Here is a 26,898-nt window from a genome sequence, read left to right as displayed (position 1 = left end):
AGCACAACTGTTTGAGTCTGAAACCTGGTTTTACCTTTTAGTGCAAGTTCACTCCATGAGACTAAAGAAATGTTTCATTTGTCTTCATTGGGTGTCATGAGGAAAAAACAGACAGTTTGTTGTTTATTTCATTTTTATACTACCCAATAGTCAAGGGCTTTCTATTATTTCTCTATTTATCCATGCATTCCTCTTTGTGAGTGAATTGAGTCAAACGCTCAGAATATATGAGCAGCAGCCTAGGAAAATCATAGCTGAAGGTTTCCCTCTACTGGAAGCTTGAGGAGCTGTTTTTCTGAAAAGCGGAAAAAAGCTTTTCATGGGTGTCTAAGGGTAGGTTCAATAATGTACCTAGAAAATGGAACTTCCTGTGTATTTATTTATTTCTACACTTTCTGATGGTCAGAGCTCTCTGGATAGTTTACAACAACACACAAAAATACAATATCAAATGCAAACAGCATTGAAAACGTTCTAAAACGGTTATCACACAAACTGTAAACCAAATTAAAACACATATAAAATGATCACAGTAGTCTATATGAATGAATCAGACAACCCATTTTAAGCTGCTAATGAAGCCCCTGTAAACTAATTAGATGCCCTGTGATAGAGGACAGTCTTAACCTGGCACCAAAAAGATATTAAAGTTGGCAACAGGCAGGCTTCAGTGGGAAGGGCATTCCACAAATGGGAGGCAACTACTGAAAAGGCCCTTCTCAGTGTTATTACATGCCTCCTCTAGAGGTAGCAATCAGAGGCCGGCCTCAGCTCTTGTTTGAAGTGTCTGAGTAGGTTATGGTCAGGAGAGGCACAGTAGGTGTAGGTGTATTCCCTATCCCCACAATTTTTAAAAAACGAAACTTTTTAAATATACAAACATGCATTTATATATAACCATAACAATGCGTGTGTGTGTGTGTGTGTGTGTGTGTGTATGAAAATACATCAGTTATCAAAAAATGAAAATAGCAACTATATGTATGCTTCAACAAAAGCAGACTATTGAAATAATTATCAATTCATAGGTGGCATATATACTGAAATATCAAAAGCATAAGGAAGACGCTTAATCTATTGTTATATAGGAGGTGAGTATTTATCCTTCCAGTGTCAGTATTGCAATTTCAATCTTGCAGAATTCATTTATGTTAAGCATTCATCCATTTCCATGTAGCAGATCAATAATTTCAAAGAGTGTGTAGATCAGTGAATCAGTGTGCTGTGACTGCTTCAATACAGAAATTATCCATGTAATAACCCCCTACCCCAAAAGAAGTAACCACTGGATATTTCTAAAACACAAAAGAAGCCTTAGCCACATTTCATCACCAGCAATTTGTTGAATTGGCCAATAGACATGAAACATACGTTCTTCCTGAACAAGGTGATGCAACAGGGAGCCGTGTAACTAATAAGGCAGGCTAGAAATCCAATAAATAAATAAACAAACAGGTACAGCAACACCAAACCAGCAAACCACTGATTAGACAAAATAGGACCATCTAACTCCTTATCCCATTCTGCTTAAAACCCAGCACATCATATCCACTCACCACCATCAAATATGTGCAGATGCTGTTTGTGGACCACTGTCATCCCTCATCAGAAGACTCACCTGTGGAAGAAGAGTTAACCGCCCCAACACAACATGATGCCCCACGCCCTGTGAGGGCACACACAGTAAAGTGTGGCATGTCTGAGTATGTGGGAAGGCTGCTGAGATCCTAGCCCTCAGGAAGTGGGGTGTCTGCCTCAGAAGAGGCTGATTGCCCCCAAATCCCAGGAAATGAGGGCATCACAGGTGATGGGTCCAGTTTGGAGCACTTCAATGATTTGCCAGGCTGCGGCACAGATCTGCTCTGGGACTCCTTATGGGTAGAGGGCCCTCCTGCAGCCGTTGGGAGTTCCGTGGGTTGTTTTGCCCAGCCCCCGTGATTATCTGGGTGTGCTGTCATGTTGTGCAAACACACACCATGGCTGAGAAATACCACCTGATGTGCACGAATCTGTGTTGCATTAACTTCTTGAAGTCTGTCAGCCAAGCCAGCAGTTCAAATTTAATAGTTATATTAATGAATGAAACACGCTGAAAAATGATCTAAGGCCCCACTCGGCTTAAGGTACAGTGGTGCCTCGGCTCACGAACGCCTTGGTTCACAACCAAATCGGGTCATGAACAAAAATTTCATGAAAATTTTGACTTGGGTTGTGAACTCCGCATTGGGTGGCAACCAAGATCACGGCCATCCCCAAGTGGGAAGGTGGCCACGATCGCAGTTGTGTTCGTGCAGGGAAGACATAGAGGAGCTGACAACAGAACTTGCTGAAATTGTCATTGAAGGAGAAAGAAGATACTGATTTCTATCAAACTTGGGATTCTTTTTATTGTTGGCTAGCGAAACGGGACTTCGTATAGATTCAAATATGTTTTTAAGTTATAATAAATAGAAAAAATGTGGGGGCTGACCCAGCAGGTCTAATGTTTCTGATGATTGATGTTGTTTTTAGTTTTTTGTTGTATTAGGGTTATCTAGAATAAAACTTATTAAAAAAAACAGAAGAACTTGCTGAACTCCAGACTGAGCAGCAAAAGGCACTTGCTGAGGAGGATTCCACTGAGGAAGAGGAAGACAGGGAGGAGGTTACCAGTGATGTGGTACAATCCATTATGAAAAAATGGAATGAGTGCCAGGATTTCTTTGAGAAGCACCACCCCAGCATAACTGTAACAAACAGAGTGTTGAATCTAATGAACAATAATGTGGTCTCTCATTTCCGGAGGGTTATGCAGATCAGGAAAAAACAAGTGACTATAGACAGATTTTTCAACAAAATTGATCCTGCAGCTAAGAGACAAAGAAGAGAGGAAACCCCTGACAGAGATCTCTCCAATGTCCTTATGGAGGGGGACTCTCCCTCAAAACAATAACCTCCCCCCCACCTACATTGGTGTTCTCTACTGTACTGTACTTTGTCACTTTGTTGTTCTTTGTCACTTTGTTGTTCTTTGTCACTTTGTTTCAAATTTTTCTGATTAAAAAAAAATTGTTACAGAACGGATTAACCTTATTTACATTGAACTTTAAGGGGTAATTTGACTTGGGTCACAACCAATTTGGGTCACATCAGAGTTGTGGAACGGATTCAGTTCCTGAGCCAAGGTATCACCGTACTAATATTAGTATAGACAGCCCAGTGCAACTTGGGACCAGGCTACCCATTTCAGGAGTGGGCAACACATGGCCACGTGCCTGCCTAGCAATCGCCTGCACAACGACATTTCCTCACATCTCTGGTGCCAATGTACACCACGGCTGCTGATCCCGGCATTACCTGTCAGGCAGGTAGATAGGCACCCTCCATAGTGCACACACATGGGCCAGCTTCTTACCTTCATAGTTCTTCCTTATTTGCATCTGTTTCTCTGGAAGCTATTCTATGATCAGAAGGGGGAGGGATAGCTTGTCCTGGCCGCCTCATCCTGTAGCTTAACTTGCACAAGTGCTTAATTTGTGTCCGTTCTTAACTGGTTGCCCTGACTTTAAGGACACTCAGAGACTAAGGCCCTTCCTCAGCTGGGGCTCTCCCTCCATGAACCTAGGCCTGACTCCACCGCAAGCCTGTCCTAGCTCCGACACTCCCCATCCACAGTTACCCCTGGGAAGCTCCCATGGAAAACTCTCCTTTTGCTGCTGGTGGATCCTGAGCTGTCTGAGAGGGGTGGACTATTCATCTTGGTGCTCCTTTATGCTCTATTGGCTAAGAATTTGAGATTGGCACAAATGTTTTAGATTTGTGCCTTTTGGAGCAGGTGGAGGCGGGACAGAATGAGAGACAGAGAGAGAGAATGAGAGAGAGTTTGCACATACACAAACTAGCATGTCAGGAAGATGTTGGGACACACTATTTTCTTTGTGGAGGGATTTTCGTTTGCAATGGCAAAGCATCCAACCATGTGATCCAATCTGCAATCAGAAGTAGTCCAGCCCAGGAATTGGCTTACAGTGTAGGGGGGAACTTCTAGGGATGCTTCTGCAACTGGAGTCTTAAATTATCTAGTCTTCTTTCCAAAGGTGGTACCAATGTGTTACAAATTCTCCATTTTTGTCCCATTTTCTATTCCTGAGTAAAAATAAATTCTGCATTACTGTTGCACATGTGCAAACCAATAAAATGCTCCAAAGCGGCAATCTTTATGTAACTGTTGGCACCACAGTATCAAGATTGTTTTTGTGAAATGCTTTACTGATGTACATGTGCATATATATGAACTGACAATACACCACACAAAAAGAACGATGAAATTATATAGATGATTGCTTCTACTTTTTGCAGAGGTTTACTTAAGAAAGGACAACACACGTGTCTGTAATGTAGAGAGGAGACAAAGAACTGAAAGAACTGAAAGCCACTAAAAACTCTGCATGTTCCAATTCCAGACTCAATTTTAGACATCCTCCTAGTTAATCTGAAATTTGGAAGGAGCAGAATGCTGAACAGAGCAAATTCTTTGGAAAATAAAAGAATGGAAGTGAGTGAAATGTGTTTAATTTTAGGTATGCTCCTCTACCTGTGTTCCAGGGTACATGTTATTATCTTCAGAAAGATATGTAAATTCTGGTCACTTCACAGAGCAGCATACAAATGGCTGCCAGAGGAAACAACTTCAATGCAGTATTTTCCCTTTCTCATTCTGCTATCTGTGTTCTAAAGAATAATGGCTGGAGGTGGTTCACAGCATCCTTGATACTAAAAATGAGTCATTCTATAGAATTATTCAAATTAAAATATGATGTGTAGCTCAAGATGGAGGCACAATCCAGCACAAGGGCAGGTCAAGCCATGCATTAGGAGGAATACTGGGCTGCGTGACATGCCATTTTCCCTTGGCACACTTCAGTCTGGCTTGTTGAATTTGGGGATGCTTAGACTGAGCATTTCTAGCGCTACCGATCAACCAGAAGGCACTTCACTGCTTTCTCGTCTTTTCTGTCTCCATAGATTTTCAGCATTAAGCAATAAGATGGAAAAAGTGGTGGGAAAACTGAGGAGGTGACAGACGGGAAAGGGCAACCCTTCACACCCCATAAAAGTCTGTGGATGAGGCAGGGTGAATAAAACAAGGTAGCAGGATAAAAGCCTTACCTGGAAGCACCCCAAATGCAATTTCCAGTGCCGTGCAAGTGCCGTATTTGTTTGTTTCATTTTTATACTACCCAATAGCCAAAGCATTTTGAGTGGTTAACAAATACGTGAAGAGGCTATATAAAGGCAGAACTTGTGATAAGCAGCAAGTTTGAGAAAGGCGGGTATAGGAGGTGTGAGTCATTTGGCATCATTTCCTTCATGGGCTGCCTTCGCAGTTCATGCTCTTCATAGCTGGCGCTGGCTATTTTGTACAGATCAAATGATGTCTCGCTTGCACATGCTCCTGTTACAGCTTCTCATTCCTCTGTGTAAGTGGCGGGGTGGGGTGGGATGGAACAGGTAGTAATTTGGAAGTGCTGGAGAGAGACATCATCTCCACCATGATGCCACTGGTGGCGCTCCTTGTGGTGCCAGATGCCCAGCTCCCAGCAGAACCGGCCAGCATGGCCACGAATCATGATTAATTCTCCAGTTTGGCCTGACATACAGGCCAAATCGGAGGGATCAGGTCACAAACTGTGATTTTTAAAAGGAAGCTATATTTTGTTTATATTTTGAGTAGCTGCTAGCTTGTGTTCCTGATACTGAAGTTACAGGGAACAGTTCTCTCACCTTCTAATCCTTTTCTTTTCTTTTCTTTTCTTTTCTTTTCTTTTCTTAGCTCTCTTAGTGCTTAGCCATGGACAACAGAAAGTGCTGCTCTCCCAGATACCCAGGTGGGTGTCACAGCAGATTGGGGGCATGGCCAATATGAACTGCTACCAGAATTTCACAGACCACAGCTGGATGTACTGGTATCAGCAGAAGGCAGCTGACCAGCCACTGAGACTCATTGGTACATTGATTAAAGGGTCAAGCTCCACTTTGGAAGAGGGATTTGATAACAACAAATTTGTGATACAAACTGAGCAGGAGAAGCACTTCTCACTGCAAATAGGCGAGCTGAATCCTGAGGATGCCACCATGTACTTCTGTGCCTCCAGAGACCACAGTGCTGAAAAACTCCAGGAACTTCCTACAAAAAACAGGCCAGAAGTTTGCACGGGGATCAGGAGGCTGAAGACAGATGGAATCTCTAAAGAGCAACCATCACGGGGTCGCCTCACCTGTGGTGAGAACCGGGATTCGCAGTTTACCTATCAGAAACGCAGGCACACACCAGGAAGAAGAGCAATGGGTTCCCCACAGCCCTTTTCTCTGCTCCCATTTCAGACACATTGCCAGCCTTGAAGAGAAAGAAAAGAAAGTGGTAAACGTGTGATCACAGGCTCACCTTGTGAACTGCCCAGAGAGCTTCAGCTATCAGGCAGCAAAGAGATAAAGTAAAAGTTTAAAAAACTCGTAGAGCCAGTGTGACATGGTGGTTCCAGTCCTCACTTGTTTATGGAGCTCACTGGGCGACTTTGGACCAATCAGCCCAACAAACCTCACAGGGTTGTTGTTGTAAGAATAAAATGGAGTCCTGAGTTCTGCAAAAGGCAAAATATAAATACCATATCATCAACAACAACATCATCTTACACGTTACATAAAAATCAGTCTTTAAAAGAAACAAAAAACAGAGCAACGTGCCTCTGACAGCTGGAGACCATGCACCTTTATGCCAACATGGATGCTGCCCAACCAGTACCCATCCCAACCTTAAAATTTACAGGTTTAAAGGTTTTGCATCTGCTTTAAATTACCCATGGTGAAGCATTGCAGAACTGTTTTTTTAGAGGGAGAAAAACAGAAGAGTGAAAAAGAAAAAGAATGTAATTTTGCATTGAATGTAGTTGGGATGCTTCCGATATAGTCTGCCATTTCTGCATAACATCTGGTTTTACAACCCCCTCAGACTTTCAGCAGACATCACCCAAAAACAAGCCTCCTTCGCCAGAAAGGTTCATCCATTGCAGGCATGCCCGTCCCTTTGAGGTCTCCATCCTGTAGTCTTGTGTGACGTGTAGTCCATCCAAGCCTTATTATAACTGCTCACACAGTCATGTGTGCGCAGTCATGTGAGCAGTGCAGCAAATCAGGAGGGGATTTCCCCATGGCTGCAGCTGCTGCCCCACAAACAGGAAAGGCGATTGGTTGAGTATTAGAAAGGATTGCATCACCCTCAATAAAAGCGATTCCCCAAGAGACAATCATCTGGAAAGGCGTGCAAAAGTTGGGTGCTACAAGTGCTAAAGATCAGCAGGCAACGTGGAGCTATTCTGTCCTATAGAAACCTCCTACTTTCACTCTAAAGCAGATTTCTATGGAAGAGCAAATGCCTTCCTCTCAGGTACATGTGGAGCGTGTCACATTAGCACTTTGCAATCACGGAAGGCTTTGCGGGTCAGCACGCCCCAGAACGAAGAGCGCTGCTGGGTCTGCTCGGGGTTCTTCTATTGGGCATTCTGTTCCCACAATGGCCAACTGGAGACTGGGGCAAGTGGCTGGTATTTGTGCCCATCAACTTCGCAACAAGCCTGCTGATTAGCCTGGCCCTAGTCTTTCCATGTGGAAGGTGAGCTCAGTTTGCAATAAGGACTCCGCAGCTTGTCACTTGCACCCCCAGCCACTGCAATACACTTTCTTTATGGTGGCCTTTTGATTGGTTGGTTGGTTTTTGGTTAAAAAAAATCAATCCTTTTCATCCTCATCTATAATTTAATTTTAGATTTTTTTATTATAAAAGTATATAGTTTCTTCACCCATCATAGACCCTAGAAGAGTTTTCTAGCTATAGATATGAGTTTGGCTGGCAGTACGGAGAGGAAACCCAGGGCCCTGTGACTTCCTGAGCAGAGAAGCCCCTAGGAAACGTTGCACCTGCCACCAGGTCTTTGATGGCTCCTGCCACTTCTACTGTTCCCTGGTTTGGTTGACTGTTGGTGAGTCAGAGTTCAGGAAGGAGCTCTTTCTGTATGAGACTAAATCATTGTGGGGACAGCAGGCACGGTGATTCATTTCTTGGGAAGGCCTTTACAAAAACCCTCCCTTCGTTAGTGAATAGGCTTTAGCAGCTCTAACTGTGCAGACTTCTTACATTCTGGACCATTCATAGTTTGGAATAGTTGACCTACGTTAACTCTGACTGCATATGGCATTCATTTATTTTATTGAAAATGTTTGTTCCCAATCCACAGGACTTTCAAAGAGGCTCAAAATATGCTAAATGTCTTTCTCCCCCTTCTCTTTCTGTCCCCATCCATCGCTCTCCATCACTCTGTCTCTCTTCTTCTCTTAAAAGCGAGCAAACGAACTCAAGAAACTTTACAAACAGAATGGAGTGGCCTCTCAGGTGGAACCCACCTGAGGTTGTCAGCATGAAATTCAGTCATGAGTCTTGTTTTACCAACTTCTATAGAAGACCATTTCCTGGCTAATTCAACAGATTACCTGTTTACTGCATTTCTCATGGTGGGACAGGGCTGACTAGAGCCTGGTTTTGCTCATGGAACAAACTGTCACCACAACTCCAAGTGGCTTGCTGAGGGTGGATTTTGACCATCCTCTGTGTGTGTGGCTATCATTACCACAGGAGAAGTATTTAAGCCACCAGAGGATGAGTAGCCATTTAGACCCATTCTTAACTATCACTCCCTTGTCATGACTGTCTTGCCTATTTGAGGAATATTCCATGAGGCTGGAGTGGAGATGCAGCTCCTGGGACATTCTGAGGGGCCAGCTGGAAATAGCATTAGCATGGCTGGTAGCACTGCATTCCAGCAATATCCTGCACTTCGGAAAAGGGACTCGACTCACTGTCCTAGGTAAGTCACTCCCAACAATGCAAAGCATACACAAATTAAGAACAGTCCCTTTATCCAGGGAATGCTGGGAACTTTCCCAGCAGTCTCACCTTAGCTCTAGATAATTTGGAGGAAGCTACAGCAGTTGAACTATTATGTGTGAGTGTAGTTTCTGCTTTTTCCTTCTGAACACCCCCACCCCACTCCTGTGCTTATCCCATCGCTGCAAGTTTGTGCCCTCCACTTTGTTCTCCGGTGCCTTAAGTTTAAATACATACTTCCACTCTTGGAAATATAGAAATGACTTTCAGACCCACATCCTCACCTAGGCTCTCCTACAAAGCCAAAGAATATATTATTTCAAATACTTAGCCCTATAAAAACATCAGTGACAGTATTAGTTAGGATAGGGAGCATAAAAGAGAAAATGAATGGTGTGAGATTTCTTTATTTAAAGATATAAATGGAAAAAGTAGGTCTATCAAAGCAAATAAGAGCACTCTGGCTTCCATAGGGCATACTTAATTTCACTAGATGCGTGATGTAGCTGACAGGTATATATGAGTACAAAAAGCAGAGTCTGTAAGGTGTGGAACCAGAATAAGTAGCAATAGTTCTGCCTGTCAAATTTGCATTTCATTTCTTTTGGCCCCATTTTCTCAGTGCCTCTCTCTCTCAGCTGATAATAACCCTTCAAGTACCTGATGAAGTAGGCTCTAATCCACAAAAATTAAGTCTTAATGAACCTTATTTGTCTTTTAAGTACTTCAAGACTCTTTGCTGCTTTTGCTACAAGGGCTGACCCAGCTGCTTCTCTGGACTGGGTTTGATAGGTCTGCTGAGTGTCTTCCACCATTTCTATCACAGTTATCTTGGAAAAACAGAGAGGGGCTCAGTAGAAATGATGTGAGGTCAAGGGTTTAAATAATGACATTTTGGACAGTGAAGAAATCTTCTGGAAGTAACCAATATTTCGGTCCATTCCTTTTGCATCAGAAGATAACATGTCCCATCCTCTTCTGAAAACTGTTGATGTTCACATTTATCTTGTGCCAGATGAGTTAATTAATGAAAGAACTAATCTGTGAGCTCTTAAATCACCCTGTCTTAATTTATCTGGGAGATTTACTCTTGTAACTCTGTTTGCCACTGTGTCAGACACAATTGTATTTTGGCCATGGAACCAGGTTGATGGTGCTAGGTAAGTTCTTCTAAGATTTTTTAATTCATTTTTAGTGAAGGGGTATGATGCATGAACCCCATCAGGAGGATGAGGTTCTTGGGAGAATGTCCCAGTGTCTGTACCTCAGTTATCAAGAAGCTGAAAACATCCCTCTTTCCCCAAATAAACATTTCAGGATCCAAAGTAAGTAGGAAGGGGCAACTTCAGTTATACTCCGAATCAAACATTGTAAATGACGAGATTGTAATTTCATCTGACAAATAGCCACACAGGCAGCACATGGTTGTTCCAGGGGAACACCCTGGCTCTCTCCCCACATCCCCCAGTGTTTCCATGGTCACTGTATCTTTCCCATCACTTTCCCATCACTCTTGTATTTTTGGTTGGTAACTGAGGAGTCAAGCAGGACTCCCAGGAGGATTCTGTATTTAGCCACAGGATGTACATCACTGGCTCTAATTTTCTTAGTCAGGAAAGTGGGAGAGAGAGAAATGGGGCATGGAGGGGAGGGGGAGAGGTAGCATCCACCCAAGAAAACACCATTCTTTTTCGTTAGTGGCTTTCTTACTGTGCTCCTACTCTGGAGCTCACTTTGGAAAGGGAACTCACCTCACCATACTTGGTAAGAGAAATCCATGCTGTATTGTTTCAGCCAGCATCAAATGTTGTCAGTGGTCTGGCAAAGCCAAGGGATCTGGAATGCAGTCCTTTCTTTGCTTAACGGCCATCTAAAAGAAGGTAGCAATGTGCACATCACTGGACACTTTCCCCAAGAAAATTTGGCATTCTCCTCAAAACTGATTTTGGCTTCCCCTGAGCATCGTTACCCATTTTGCTTGAGGAGAAACCTTCACATTCACTGGGGATGCGGCTGTAGCTAAAATCCAGCAAGAGAAACATGCATATGTGAAGGATAGTCACTCACACACTCACTCAGCTGGTCTTAGCAAAACTGGTTGCACTTCCTCAAAACTCCACAGATGCTTTGCCTGAGGAGCAACTCTTCAGTGCAAAGCTTACCATAAGCAAAATCTCAAATGGTTCACTTGAGTCCTGGGGCAAATGACAAAGGGACACCCATGGTCTTCGTTCTGCACAAGGATTGGCTCCCCACCTCCTGTATACCCCTTATTTCCTCAGCATATGAGTACTGAAGGTTAGGTGCTATGGGGCACAGAGCCCCAGTTCTGCTGACTTTCCATAAAGATAGGAATGGGGGAGATGCAGAGTTCAGCCCAGGAGTGGTGGGGTGGGGTAGAGCTGAATCCTTCTACTGGTTGTGCTTCCCATGCTGCAGTGTAGACCTACCCATCTCCCTTCCTACTTTACAGAGAATCAATGGTCACCCAATTCTGGAAACTGCTGCTGTTGTGCATCGTTTAGCCCTGAATGTATGGACTGACAGCAGCGGGAAATGCCACATGCATTGCGATAGGGATGTTCTGGGAGGCAACACGAAGCAAAGCATTCTGTCTGTGGGGCTAGACCTATGGAGGCCCACTCACACCTCTGCAAATCATCCATCTTACAGTCAACCAGGGGTGTCCATGCATGCTGAACCAGCCTGCCCTAAGAGTTTTACCTCCCCACATGTATGCCAGCCTTCCCCAGCTCCAGTACCCTCCAGCTGTGTTGGACTGCAACTTCTATCATTGGCCGGGAGGCTGGGAATGATGGGAATTGCAGACTGACAGACCTGGAGAGAGCCAGGTTGGAGAAGGCCGCTGGTGTGGTAGCCCATTCCATGCTCGGGGAAAGTGTGACGGCCTCAGCGCAGCTCTAGTTTGCTTACCAGCCTCAAGGAATTACAGCTAAGCGAGAAAGATGCTGTCAGGAAGCAGGTGCCTCCGACGAAGTGGGCTCTGCAACCAAAGACCTGTGACAGGCTGGGAGGAAACAAATGCCACTGCCTTCTCATTCCTTTTCATCTCTTATCGGTGCTGGATAAGTTATGGCAGCAGATGGTGAATCTTCGATGGCAGTAGGTAGAGACGGAAACCATTAGCTTCCTTGTGGGCCATCTCACAGGGTTTCTTTCAAGGGGCAGATGGCTGTGCAAGCACGGGGCAGCTCTACTTTGGAGCTGGGACCAAGCTGGCTGTTTTAGGTAAGGAAGCAGACTAACGAACCTCCATGATGAAAGCAGGTAAATCGAGCGTTCCTTTGGCTTGCTGATGTTACTTTTACAAAACCAGACATGATGTGTGTCCTGTGGTTATTGAGTGGTTGGCATGCTGGAACTTTTTCATTTTAATATGCAATTTAGATCCAAAGTTGACTCCAGAGCTAAATCAATCAGAGAAGGCTTTTGAAATGTACGTTCTTTGAATTTTAGCCCTCTGTGTGCCCACAACTGTATAAGAGGCTAACACGGGCTATTAATAGCTCGGTGGTTGTTATTATTTAGCAGCAAACCCTGTGACAGGGTGTTTAGAAGGCAGGAAATACGGCTGACCCTGGCAAGGATCTCTTGACTCACACACCCTAGGACACTCCTGCCCTACCTGATACCCTTTCCAGCCACCACCAGCAGTCAGGAGTGCTGGGAGTTATAGTTCAAAACATCTGTAAGGCACCAGGTTGAGAGGCCTCTTAGGACAATGGGCAGCCACTGTGGTGGAGTGCTTTGGACTTGCCTGAAAAAACGGGCTGCAAGCAGCTCCCTGCTCTGCCGCAAAGCTCCCTGGGAGAGCGAGTTGCTCACTCCTTCCCCATTCAAGGTCCCTCCTTAGGAGCCTAGCAGAAAGGAAACTAAGTAAGCCCCATGGAAGGAAGGAAGAATGGAAATGTAATACATAAAGCAATGCACAAAAATGTCCTGAGAGAATCCATTTTAATTCAGGCAAACCTCTGCATGGAAGTGTTAGACCAGCGTCTTTGGAGCCCCAGTATTCCTTGCCCCACAGCAGGTTAACAAAATAGCAAAGGAGGAAAAAGCAGGTCGTATCATAGAGGAGTGAGGCTCTCTTTGAGAGAGTTGCCTCCAGCCTTTGTTGAGAAGCCTACCCTTTGGTACAGCAGCTTCACGCTGTGTAGCAACTCCCCATTGAACTTCGGCCAAGGAACTCGGCTGTTTGTTTTAGGTAAGCAGAAGGAACAGAAAGCACAAAGTGAAAGAAGAGGACTGGTCTGCTTTATGAACTTGGGGATGTTTCTTTGGGGCATGGAATCTAGGCTCTTGGGAGGCAATGTCCGTGTGAGACAGGAGAGACAGTGTGAAATAATGGGCAGAGTGTCGGACTTGAAGCAGAGAAATTAGAATCCCTGATCAGCCATGAATCTCACTGAATGGCCACTTATTTTATCTCAGCCTACTTTGCAGGGATGTATTAAGACTAAAATGGAAGCATCTTGAGATCTAGTGCCTTGAGCAACGTTCCCGAACTCTGCTATGGGCAGTTTACCTATTCTATCCTGCAGTGATATTCTCCTGTGTGTCTCTGTCAGATCTAGACTATACTTTCTTGAAAGTTTTAACTCAGTAAGAATTCATCCCAAATGAACAGGGTCTCCTGGAAGGTATGGGTTTGGTCTAAAGATATCATACATTTCTCCACCAGAGCCTGTGCACAGTCCTATAACTCTCAGGTTGAGCACATCTTTGGCGCATTGTTGGTTCCCTTGACCATGCCAATTAGACTGCAGAAAGGATAAAGAATCAGAGGATAAGAGTTATTTTTTGTAAAATGCCGTTTATTCCGGGGCCATTAATTATGGAAACCTAAATATATATCTATATCCTCCTAATTCTTGAAATCTTTCAGGACTGAAAAGGATGACATTTCTGTAGGCTCAAGACATTGTTTTTATAGATAACAATGGGGAGAAACAGCCTCCACTCCTGCATAGTCCCAAAGCACTTTCTAGACCAGGTTTTTTTATAGACTGGTCTTTAATTCTGTGTAACTCTGATAAACTGCATTTTGGACAAGGAACATGACTTATTTACTAGGTAAGAACTGTAAAAATCAGGTCTCCATGAAACATTTACATAACCTGCTTTATGGGTTCAATACACTGGGATGGAAGTTATAACAACAAACCTGCCAGGTGAAACAGAATTATTTAACAGGGAGCTGAGACTGAGAAGCTGGATAGATGAGGTGGCTTTTTTGTAATCCCAGGCTCAGAAATAGTGTGAATAAACTACAGTGGGGGAACAGAACCCTCCTAACACATTTCCAAATCTTTTCTTTAGAGTAGGTTACTTCACATGCTGTGTACTTCTGATCCATTGCACTGTGGTCAAGGAACATGGCTTACTGTACCAGATAAGATTTGTAGAAATTATGCCTCTATCTTGCTTTTATGTAGCTCATTTCAAAGCTGAGAGCCCTTTCCATATGAGCACAGTTACTGCACAGCATCTTTTGTGAAGGTTGCTGTCCTGGAGTTGCTCATCAGAAAGACTCATTTGGAAGTTAGATTCAAAAAAATTAGCAAAGAAAGCCATGCTGGGGTGGTGGGGGTGAGGTCTGCTATTGGGACAAAAGGGTTTGCCCAGGCATACCTAGAAGAGGGGAGTCCATGGAGTCTGCCCCCCATAAATTGGGAAGACTATTGTACAAAGGAAGGATTTTGTGCTGCTTAGAAAATGGGCCAAGGAAGCACAGGGATATGTATAAAGGGGGGCTTTAAAAGTGTTATGTCCTTTATAGACCCTTCCAAAGTGAGGCTTTAGTTCTGTTTGGATAACTGTATTTTATATCATCATCCCTAGTGTTTTTAAGGCTTCTAGGCAGAAACCTAAAAGTGTTCAGGGGAAACTGGATGCACATACACCTTCCAGCTGTCCTAATGTACTAGGAAGAGTGGGGAGATGTTAGAAATGCCCTTTAAAAGGCTTATTTACATGCTATAGCATTTCTGCTTTTTACATGGGTTCTTAGCCATTAGATCCCTCTGTGTGTGTGTGTGTATAGATAGTTCTCTTTGTGTGTGTGGGCTGGGTTAGATGCATCTTGATTCCAGTACATGTGGATGCAAATGCACACACAAAATCCTAGCATACTGCTCCAGGTCCACCACCGCCATTGCCACCCATGTTCCCCAGCCTTGCACTTCAGATGGGAAATATTGCTGAAAGTGTTGGCGCTGCAGCTCTTCTGTGCTAATGTGCAATCGCTGTGAAATTAAGCAGGATGCATTTAGCACCAGGGTGAAGCTAGACATTATCTCAGCATACGTGCACCCCGATGTTTCATTTTCTGAGTCATGGGAATGTGGGACAGGGGCCATTTACCAGTAAGAAAACTGGAAGCAGTGCTTAAACCTCCCCACAAAGACAGGGAGGTTAAACCTCCCCACAAAGACATTTTCCTATTCAAATGCTCTAGGTTGGCCTTTACTTACCTAGAGACCTGTATTGGACCACAAGTGCCATTGTCCCTTATCACTGGCCATACAGGCTGGGAATTTTGGGAGTTATACTCCAACACATCTGGAGCGCACCAGACTGGGGAATGCTGTCCTTAGCCAGCTTTTACTTGATTATTTGAGCCCAAGAGAGACGGAGGATCCTCTAAGAACAGTTAAGAACAGTTTCTGCAGGAAGACTTTGCAGGCCTGGAGAAGGTCTGTGCCCCCTCCTCCTCGCCCGCTCTCCTTTGCAAGTGCCCCTCCCAGCCGTCACAGAGGGGCCACAAGCAGAAATGCTGGACTGGGAATCCTCTGTCCGCTGCTTCACAAGACCATGCAGGATGAGCTGAGCCAATAAATCCATCAGAGCAGGTGGAATGAGAGCCTTCAGCAGTGTGCAACTGCCAGAGTGCAGGTGTGAGGACAGGTGTGACGAACGCACAAGGGGCCCTGTTTCCATTTGCACTGTTTTGGGGGGTATTCCTTTCACTCTTCATGGAGCAAGTTTGCTGACGGGGATGTCACAGTGTGTTCTTCAGATTCGTTGAACTTTGGACAAGGAACACGGCTTACTGTACTAGGTAAGAAAGGTGCAGACCGTGAGCACATTTCTGTGCAGCTGGTATGCTGCCGAAATGATCATCTGTCCGCAGATAACAGGAGAGAGAATCAAGGAAAAATGTAGAGAAATTCTGCTGTTGGGATGGGTTCAGGAGATGAGGCTTGTCAAGCTTTGGGATGGAATTTTTGGGATGGAATTTTTTTGAAGACTCTCGCCTGACACCCCAATGTAGTTAAGGGTGTGGGATCCTTAGCTGAAAGCCTTTGTATAGGAAACTAGACCTTCAACAGAAAAGGTTCTTGGCCTGAGATGCTTGTTTTGGGGGTGCTTCAGAGGATTTCAGGTTTTGGAGGTGTTTGTCTGCAGGGTATTTGACGATGTGTACCTTCTGCAGTCTGGACAAGAAGTGGTCGATTCCCGACACAGGTTTATCACCTCACTGACAACTAGAGCTTTGAGGATGTGGACGGGCAGTGAATCACGGCGGTCAGCATCACCCCTAAAATCAATGCCTAGCAAGTCCCAAAGTCACAGCGATCACTTCCATTATATCGCTGCCCTGCCTCTGGGATGGCAAATCTGGAGAAGGGAGAACCAGTTGGGCCTTGGACCTCTAGTGGCTTTTCCCTGTTCTGGGTCGGTGGGGTGTGGCCCAGACCTCCAAAACTTCTCAGACAAAACCCGCTTTGACTGTCCAAGGAACCTAGTACCAGTGTGAAGGTCCATGCTAAAATGAGGGACATATCAGCTGTTTGCTGCACTGATGAGAGGGAAAATCATTTTCTCACTGCCGTGTACCTTTGTGCTCTGGATATGAGCTGCACTTTGGAAATGGAACTAGACTCACCGTTTTAGGTAGGAGTTTTGCTAAAATTTGGTGGGGAGGGGAAGTTGGTTGCAGGTTTCTTTTAGGATATTCATGGTTTGCAGGGGACTGGGGCAAACTCTGGGCTTTAAAGTAATACTTGGTTTCAAGTCTCAGTGAGTTGTGGATAATGATGTGCAGGATTAAGCTGCAAGGCTGCAGACAGAGGAGGTTTTTCAGAGTCGAGCAGGAGGTTTGCAGGAGTACTCCCTGGTTGTGGTGTGTACATTTATCCCACTTTTGCCTCTGGTGAATCCATTTCACTGTTGCTGATGCTAATTGTTTCCTCTACCTGCAAACTCTGTTTCACCAGAAGTTACTGTGGGGGAAAGATGTGTGTCTACACCAACAAAGATGCCAGATTGGCAGCAAAATTCTTTGCATACCTCCAGGGAATTAAGTCCTATGGAGCTGAATGAGGGTTATTCCTAAGAGAATGTGTACAGAATTGCAGCCTTATCAGTTAAGATACCTGAGTTATCTGAGTGGCGTGGTGTAACTTAGTGTCCTGCAATAGCAGGGGGGTTAGACCCAGTGGTCTTCTGGACCCTTCCAACTCTGCTATTCTTTGAGTCTATAATTCTCAGATGCAAGAAAATGGGACAAACTTGAACTAAAGCCCTCTATTTATATACATACACACACTCTCTCACACACACTGTATTTCTGTGGCTGGCAAATGGAAAAAAATAGGGAATTCTGGAAAAAAGTAAGCCATTCTTTGAAATATCTCCTCTCACACAAAAATAAATTCTATTGTGCTCCCCTTCACTGATATCTGATACTTTTTATTATTAGCAAACTAGCCTTGCTATGCCAGTGTGTGTTTGAAATGGACAGTGGGCACATTCATGAACACAGGGATAAATAAGAAACCTGTGAAGGGAACGGGGCAAGTGAGCTGTCAGAATCTCATGGAAAGCAGGGCATTTCATCACCCTTTAATGTGGCAAGCTGTGCACGGTCAACCCATTCGCGCTGTCAGCATGGGCAAAGTTAATAGGGTATCAGCGAGGTTTCTGGCAAACAAAACAGAACGTTAGGGTGTCGTCTCGTGGCTCTAATCCTTTAAGTTACTAAATATGGATATGGAAACACAGTCCCAATGCCTAGCAGTCAATTATAGCCCTGCAGGCAGCAATCACTTAGTAGTGAGTTCTACATAAGTAAATGGGACTTAGTTCTGAATAAATGTACATCGGATTCAGCTGTACCTCTGTCATTTCTGTGTCCAAAGCAGTCATGACATCAGTAAGGGCTGCGGTCATTTTATTTCTACCAAACCAACTCTGCTGTTCACTCTCTCCAGAAGCAAAGGAAGCCTGGAGAACTCAGAACTTTGTGGTAGGCAGAAGCCATACTTGATTTGCAGAAGGCCCTGTTTGATCCCCGGAGTCATTGATTAAAAGGATCCTAGGCAGATGGGCTCTTCCTTGGGTCTTCCTGGGATCTTGGAGAACCACAGACAGATTAGTGGCAGTGAACTAGATGGGCCCAGAATTCCTCACTGCATTTTCATCAAGTACATATTTATGGAACAGAAAGTATGGTTGACAGTGGAGGTTTGTCTGCAATTTTGTCTTCATAAGATATGAACAAACTGCATCCATCAGCGGTTTTCTGCCTATTAGTACGAAGCAAGATGAAACCAAATTATGAAAATGATGGAAAGGTGATGGTGATGGTAACTTTACAAAAGCAGAGTGAAGCCCCTTCAATGGAAGCTGCATACAAACATTGAGTCTGTAATCACATACAAGTCGTATACATTACATTGGCCTGTGTCACACTGTATGCATCAGGCAAGTTATGAGTTTATCGTCGATGAGGAGCTGCAGCCAATCCTGGCCATGTTTGCATGATAACTCGCTTTCAAACACACTATGTTTGCAGAGCCCCACATAAAGGGCAGCTCCTCACCCCGTTGCCCAAGTTCAAGAGACATCCTTGGACCACGTGGGAAAACAAGGCAGGCAGTTTCACAAGTCTGTTGACGGCAGACTCCAGTGGCACATTAGCAGAAGGGGCAGGAAGAGACTCTTATGGATCCCAGCAAATGCCCCGCAGCCTGCAGACATCCTTGCTGCATTCATACTTTACATTTTGATTAATATTTAAAAGACTACCAGTTGAAAATTAAGAAACTGCTGTGTGCGACAGCCCCTAGAAATGTTCGGAAAGCTCGCAGTGATTTCTAGTGCTGCCAATATACTTTGCCACGTGTGGGCGCATAAATGCACACTGAGAATAAAGTGCAGTTCATATGGCATGACTTCTGCGAGGAATTAACCCATGCAGAGCAGAGTGGGAATGTGCCTGAGCTTCATCTGCTGATCAGGCCTTTTGTGCAAAAGTCTGCAGGACTTTGTGCACAAAGCAATGACCAAGGGATAGAGGTTGAGAGCAAAGACAGCGGATGCGATCCCGCCTACCCCTGGGCATGCTGACTCTTCATTTGAATCGGACTTCTCTAAGGCCGACGCACACATTCATATACATTACCTGCTCTCACAGTGTGTTTCCTCAGCACTTGATGACTGTGTGGACAGCATACCCACTTTGTCAGGAAATACTGTGTTTCAGGTGAGAGAGGGATAATTTGCAATGGCTTGTGCAGGCATGAACATAGTTACCTGATGGCATAAGCAGCAAACAGATATGTGCAAGCTAACCTATTTTGTCTTCCAGGACAAGGAGAATCTAGCAAGCCTCCAAAGGTGACCGTATTTTCCCCATCTGCTTGTGAGCTCCAAAAACATCAGAAAGCCACCATTGTGTGTTTGGTCACTGACTTCTACCCAGATCATGTCAGTGTGACCTGGACTGTGAATGGTGAGGTCAGAACAGAAGGAGTAAGGACAGAGGACTCCAGAAAGGAAGGCACAAAGACCTTCTCACTGATCAGTCGCTTAAGAATTTCCAGCAATGAGTGGCAGAACTCAGGGAATTGGTTCCAATGCAGCGTTGAGTTTTACAATGAGAAAGAAAGTTCATTCTATAACGCCTCCACCACTGGTGTAGGTAAGTGAAAATCAGAAAGTGATGTGCAGAGCTGAGCATATTTAGTGCTAATAAAGTTTTAACTAAGTGATGGTTTCACTGTTACATAATTTCTTGGAAAACAAAATCTTGCACCAGCTTTACCCTAGTTCTATCCCAAGAAAGAAACTGAATATGAATTATACAAATTGATTCAAGTAGCAAGGTTTAGCTTGTTTTCCATTCTTTATTCAACTCTGGCTAGTTATGCATAGGAAATATAAGCGATGTAGTTCATTTGAGCCCTCCTGCCTTCATCCCTAGAAATCTTATTTAGCAGTTCCTCATGCTTTTGAGAGGAATTGCCCTCCAAACTTCAAGGCAGCAACAGAAAATAGCTTTTGAACTAAATACTGTAAGGCAAAACTGGGCACAACTGACCCAACAGGGAGTGCCAACTCTAAATTGGGGGGGGGTCACCCCACGCTCTCTCTCCTGTAACACATACAAACATGTTCATACTTCATACACATCCACATGCAACACACATCCTTTTCACATACGACATAACCATTCTATCTCCCAAGACACACACACACACAAGCACACACTATCATACATAACACACGTTCACGCACACATCCACGTTCAGCCCACAGATGCATTCTGACAGGAAGCACACCCTTTCTCCCTCTCATGCACACATGCTCTCCCACACAGATATACATTCTGTTTCCTCGCACACACCTGCATGCACACACTCATTCACAGAGCACCCTGCAGTTTGGCAAGAAATGTACATTCTGTTGGCTCTAGTGGAAGGCATTTTTCATCCTAATTGTAACACCAGAAGGCAGTATTTGAGGGTGACAGAGGTGGGAAGGGGAAGGGAAACCCTTTGTTCCCCATTGAAGGCCCCAAAATAGGCCCTCACCATGTGACAATACCTGATTGCTGACCAGCTGCAGGTGTTTGTGAAAGGATGCTGGCCGGCCGACCAGCCGGTGGGCTCTTAACCCTAACAAAAGCTTTTCTCCCTTCTCCTTTCAGATGGCAATGGAGACGCGAGAGGTAAGCCAAAATCATCTTGCTCTTTCAAAGCTGATGCGCCACTGAAGGAAATTTAAGTGTGCCTATGTCTCTGATGGCCCTAAGAAAAAACACTCAGAATCCCATCCTGTAGAGTTCTGTGCTTCGCAATAAAATCGCAGATGTGCAGGCCCATGAACTGTAGCACAAAAGAAGACAGGGCATAACATCTGTCCCGTTGAGTTCCTTGGGACAGGGATTACGTGGAAGCCCTTTGTTCTGCTCCAGAAAGTCTGCATCTCACAGGAGCAGAGCTCCCTCCTGGCTGTACACATAAGCACAGCTGCAGACATAACATTTACATTTCTGCCTGCATTTCCTTGCCCACTGCCAGGCTCTGTCGGTCTGTTCAAGATAATGGTTCTCTGTGTTGTTTGCTCCTTATGCAGTGATCAGCCAGGTAATTTTAGACTCTGGACTTAATGGTCTTACTGTATTTCATTTATTACATTTCTATACCGCACAATAGCCAAACCTCTCTGGGCAGTTTACAAAGATTTAATAACTTAAAAATATGGTGTAACATGCATAATATGAAAAACGCTTAGCTATAAGCATAGAAATGGAGCAGACTTCATACCCCCACACATCCAAACAAGATCCCATGTCCCAATTAAAAACCTATCACAAACTGCCAAATGCTTGGGAGGAGAGGAAGATGCTGAAACAGACAGGTCTTGCTGGGTCATATATTCCATAATTTGGGGAGTGCCCCCCAGGGGGCACTTTTTCTTGTTGCTGTCTTGGAAGTCTCCCTTGAAGAAGGCACCTGGAAGAGGGTCTTAGCTTATGAGTATCCTATGCAGAAGAGGCTCTGAGTCAGGTTTTAGGGTCCCAAGCCATGCAAGGCTTTACATGTGAAAACTGGCACCTTGAATTGGGTGAGGAAAGTGCAGGCAGGCAGTGCAAGTGGGCCAGAAACAAAGATATACGTGGGGAATGGGGGGCCTTGGTGCTGTCCATGTGTATTTCTTCAGTTGTGAAGCACACAACTAAGACTACGCTTCCCCCCACCGCTCTAGCAGCCAGCCACACTTCCAAGTCGCGGCTGCATTACTAATACATTACAGCAACAAAACCATTCCCTCATTAAAAGCCTGATCAAACCCTGATTAAAAGAAATATCCTGAGCACATGCCATTTTGCCTTTTAAACTTACTTAAAGCATGGCGGCATTCTGTCTGCAGAAATAGAACAGCGTCTGTTTCTGCCACGCTCTGCATGGTCATTTGTCCCCACCTCCCCATGGGCTGGTGGCCATGAACATCTGCCTTCAGCTGCACCACTGCCTGTGTGTAAAGTTAATGTGTAGTCAGAAGTCTGATTGTGAGACTCCAGCCTAGGACTCCCCTGGGCATTGCCTTCTTCCACTGTTAATTGCATGCGCTTCATTATGGCACATCAGACTACGCAAAGCTCCTGCAAATATACATTCACATGCTTCTTCAGTCAAAAAGGAAAGCGCGTGACTGAGAATCAGGCAGTCCAAAGGACCCTAAACTATGAAAATGAGGGTTGGGAAATGCTGGGACTTTTAGGACTGTTTTCTGTCTAAAAGATATGAGGGTTCTTTAAAAAGTTTCCACACTTTTAAAACTCTATTTATTAAGAATTTCAAAAACAAATTACAGCCCTTTTCTACCCAGAAATGCAATGCATTTTTCCCAGTGTCATACAAACTTTTTAATGCCATCAGCAAAAAGTATGCTAAATATATTTATAAAATATAAAAGTGTGGAAACTTTTTGAAGACCCCTCTTATTGAACCAGTCCTCCTCTTTTTGAAATACCTCTTGTGGTTACCATTGGATGAGCTAAAGGAGGATACGGCCCCAGGATTACTTAAACATGATGAAAAGAATGATAGAGGTCTTTTTAAAAGGTGTTTTGAGCTGGGAAAGAATTTTGGGTGGGCAGAATTTGGAAAACTGTCATTTCTGGGCAGCTGTGGCAGCCATGGATTTGTTTTAATCACACATTTCCTACTCTGAAAAAAGCTGACATTTTTCAGTGGGAGGTGCCAATTCAATGCCAAACTAGACTATGTCCCAGCAGCTTTCTCACTGCAGGTTTGCAACAGCAAGCACATTTTTGAACTTTGAAGGCTGGGTGGTAATGGGCCCATCTAGAACAGAAAACGCCCCCACAGAAAATTAACCTCTGCAGTTTCTCTGCTCTTATGCATTCCCCCACCCACTGCAAGGACATTTCCCCCCACCCACTGCAAGGACTATAGCAGCCTTCCTCAGTTTGGCATCCTCCAGATGTGTTGGAGTGCAACTCCCATCATTCCAATTAAGCTGAGAATCATAGTTGTAGTCTGACACATGTGAAAGGTGCCAGGTTGGAGAAGGCTGGGTTACAAATACACATGTTGGTACAGGCCCTGCATTTCTAAACAAGTTTTTGGTTGTCTGAACAAGTCACGGACTGGTGCCACAAGAGGGTGGTGCATTCATTGGTCCCGCCCATGCGCTAGCCCTGAACAAGACTTGCTGACCACGTGATCATGTGCATTTCTTTTCTGCCCTTGATTTTCAGAGGAATATCTCAGAGAAACCAACTCAGGCAAATTAGTATATATTCTTCTCATTCTCAAGAGTGTGTTGTATGGGGCATTTGTGATGGGGTTGACGCTCAAAGTAAAGGTAATGTACCATGTTAATTCTCCATATTCTGGATGGACTGATTTCTTATGAAAATACAATGTATTCATAATTCAGCCACGAATCAAATCTACTCTTCCTCCCTTAAATGGCATTTGTTAAGGCAATCTAGACCAAATGATGGAGATCCATGACCCCATCACTTTACGTCTTGCAGAGGTAAAAGAAGGAGAGGAATCATAGGGAGGCCTAATCCAGCTGGGGATTAGGAAGCTGAGGGAAGGTACTTTAAACTGAACCACCTGCACAAGTAAAGTTCCCTTAAGAGGGCAGGTTTGAGAAAACAGCCATCTCTGTGTTCCACCAACTTCTTTTAAATTTACAGAGCAAGTGCATCCTTGGGATCTTTAACAGTTGTTAATGGGTCCTCCTAAGTATACACTTTAGCTTTGCAGATATGGCCAGACCAGCAGCATTCAGTGTAAAAGTCCAAGCCTCCAGCAATCACCATATGGTGCACCAGAAGGGAATTGTTCTACCTTCTGCTCCTCTCCAATGTACCTGTACGGGTCAAGCAGCCCCAGGGAAGAAAATAAGAAAGTCCTGTTGAACTGGAGAGACCTGAAAGAATTCTTAAGGATGATCTGTACACAGTTCCACATACTCTGCTCTAATTTCTTTGATGAAGAACTGAAATAGAAATGTGACAAGCAAATTGCAAATTATTTTAGAACAAGCATTTCACCTGAACCCCGCAAAAAGAAACAGGGCCTCTGCACCTTTAAGACCTGTGCAGGAGTGGAATTTCAGTTGATGATTTCCTCTTCTAGAAAGGGAGGCTCATCTTTTACATCCAACGACCCCAATGGGTGGCAAAGCTTGTCCCCATGCTATGACTAGCCCTGCCTGCCCATTTCTGCACATCAAGCTGCTTTTGGAGACAATCCTATGCATGTTTAAGCATAGGAATGCTGGAAATGGTAGGGTTTTTTTCTGTCTTAACATGTATCAGATGGCATCCATAAAGGTGCAAGAGTGCATTTTCTTTTTCTCAGTTGACAACTCTAATTCCAAAAATGTTTATTTATAAGGAAAAGGGCAAATCCATTACTGGGATGCATTAACAGAAGTATTATTTCCAAATCATGAGAAGTGTTAGTTCCTCTATAGACCACACTAGTCAGACCTCTTCTGGAATACTGTGCCCAGTTCTGGGCATCAAGATTCAGGAAAGGTACAGAAAAATTAGAAAGGGTCCAGAGGAGGGCAACAAACATGATCCAGGGTTTGGAAACACTGCCCTGTGAAGAGAGGCTGAGAGAACTGGGCATGTTCAGCCTTGGGAAGAGAAGACTGGGGGGGATGGGGGGACAACATGATATCACTTTTTAAGTACCTGAAAAGCTGTCACAAAGAGGAAAGTCAAGATTTCTTCTCACTCTCATCAGAGTGTAGGACATGGAATAATCAACTCAAGTTGTGACAAACCAGATTCAGGCTAGAGGTCAGGAAAAGCTTCCTCACTGTCAGAGCAATATGACAGTGGAACCACTAGAGAGGTGGTGGGCTCTCTCACACTAGAGATATTCAAGAAGAAACTGGGCAGCCATCTGAGTGGGATGGTGTCAATTGGTGCCCTGCAACAGCAGGGGGTTGTACCAGATGTCCTTCATGGCCCCTTCCAACTCTGCTATTCTATGATTCTATAAAAAGTAGTAATTTTTGTCAAATGTGCCTAATAAATGATTTCCCCATTTTTGTCTCCTGCTTTGCCACTGGGAAGATTCGGGAGGAGTTGTTTTATATTGATTAAACTCAATTTGTGCAAAGGCTTGTGAGAGTTACATCCACTAAAGCAAGAAATATCTGCTTCTACCTGGTTTCAGGGGGTGATCAGTATTAGCGTGACTTCTGCCTGTGAAATAGGGCAGGGCTCTTGCTTTGCCATTCAGGATTGTCAGTAAGGAGCAAGTTCAGCAGAAGCTTGTCCCTACAGAACAAGCCATTCCTGCCCAGGTTTTTCCCACTTTTCAGTTACTAAGCACAGGAAGCCTTCAGTCTTCCTTTGTATCTGGTCCCCTGAATTAGAAAGCTGCCCTTATGGGGAACTTAAATCTTTAATAGACCTGTGCTAAGGTTAGACATTTAGCCTGCATTTCACTGGTGTTCTTTTTATTGTCCCAGGACAGCTGATGCTGTAGAGCTTTATACCTGAGAATATCTCACCTGATTTGAAAGGATCCCAGGAAGAAAGAAAAAGGAAGATACCTCCTTGAAGTGAAAATAGTTGGGCTGAGTCAGTAATATCTTCCTGAGATTAACTCCTGTATTTTAGTAAAAGCGCTGAGCACCATAGAAAGCTTTCCTGTGTTTCTTTTTCATTCTATCATATTTACTTGGAAGTAGGTATGCTTAGGATTTACACACTTTCAATGCAATCCAGCATGTGACGCTCAGAAGTGAGCTCCTGAGAGTTCAATGGGGCTTGCTCCCTGATTGGAAGGTACTGAGTTGCAAATTTAAAGGATGATTGAATAATTTTCAAAGAGAAAGATGTGCAACGCACACCTACACAAGTGTGCTTGGTATGTCCTACTGAACTCAGGGAGATTTGCTTTCAGGTAGTGTGCAAAGTATTGCAGCCCTACAAATGTGTTTAATTATTCCATAATCATAACCAATGAATTTGGAATTGCTTAATGTTGACTGTTGTGCTCTATAATCTTGCTTTGATTCTCTGCGAAGATATCTGTTAAATAAAGTCACAAAGTTTTCTGAATTTCCTGTGTTTCTTTTTATACGTTACGGGGTGGTATGGAATAGTTCAAATCCAGCCAGGCAGTATACCAAGCTTTTATGGGATAAATGCCTTTTTGCAGAAAGAGGATGAGGGTTTTCCTGTTGCCTACAGAAAGGACCACTGATAGTTCAAAATGAGTAAAATCATTCTTAAGTAAAGACATGTCTGGCGTAATAAAACCAAGGCTGTACAGTGACTAGGTGGAAGTTAATATTGTGGGATTTTGCAGGGCTTTCATTCATAGAGTTGCCATAAGTCAGGGATGACTGGATGGAACATCATGACAGCTCTCTATACATTACAATTGTGTAAGTGTAAGACACTCTCACCCCTGAATTCTTTCTTCTGCTCAGCTATTTAGGGCATTAACTCTTTGCTTCTATTTTTATTATATATTTTTTTTGTATTTGCATCCTGCAAGTACTTAGAGCATTAAAGCAGTCATTAAAAATACAAAATCTAACTAGCCAAAGCAACAAGTTAACTTGCACCAAACCCAATCATAATGTAGCAAACCATGCACCTTCTAAAGAAGTAATATCTTGGTGGTGATGGGACTTGGTGTTTATACCTCACCTAT

The 26,898-nt window shown here is 44.0% G+C and overlaps 1 protein-coding gene across 1 annotated transcript; it reads left to right on the top strand.

Moving 5' to 3' along the window:
* The first annotated feature begins 5,403 nt into the window (after positions 1–5,403).
* LOC123020254 lies at positions 5,404–26,274 on the top strand. Its single transcript, XM_044423702.1, has 7 exons — positions 5,404–5,459; positions 5,813–6,370; positions 15,957–15,998; positions 19,533–19,865; positions 20,874–20,894; positions 23,454–23,560; positions 25,708–26,274. Exons 1-7 carry the CDS (start codon positions 5,411–5,413, stop codon positions 25,717–25,719), a joined length of 1,122 nt encoding a protein of 373 aa, XP_044279637.1. The 5' UTR covers positions 5,404–5,410; the 3' UTR covers positions 25,720–26,274.
* Positions 26,275–26,898: the final 624 nt, after the last annotated feature.

Source organism: Varanus komodoensis, unplaced genomic scaffold, assembly GCF_004798865.1.
Source record: "Varanus komodoensis strain SLA01 unplaced genomic scaffold, ASM479886v1 scaffold147, whole genome shotgun sequence".
In the NCBI taxonomy this organism is placed as follows: Eukaryota; Metazoa; Chordata; class Lepidosauria; order Squamata; family Varanidae; genus Varanus; species Varanus komodoensis.
The sequence above is the reverse complement of the archived record's forward strand: the minus strand, read 5'-3'. Positions and strand labels throughout refer to the sequence as shown.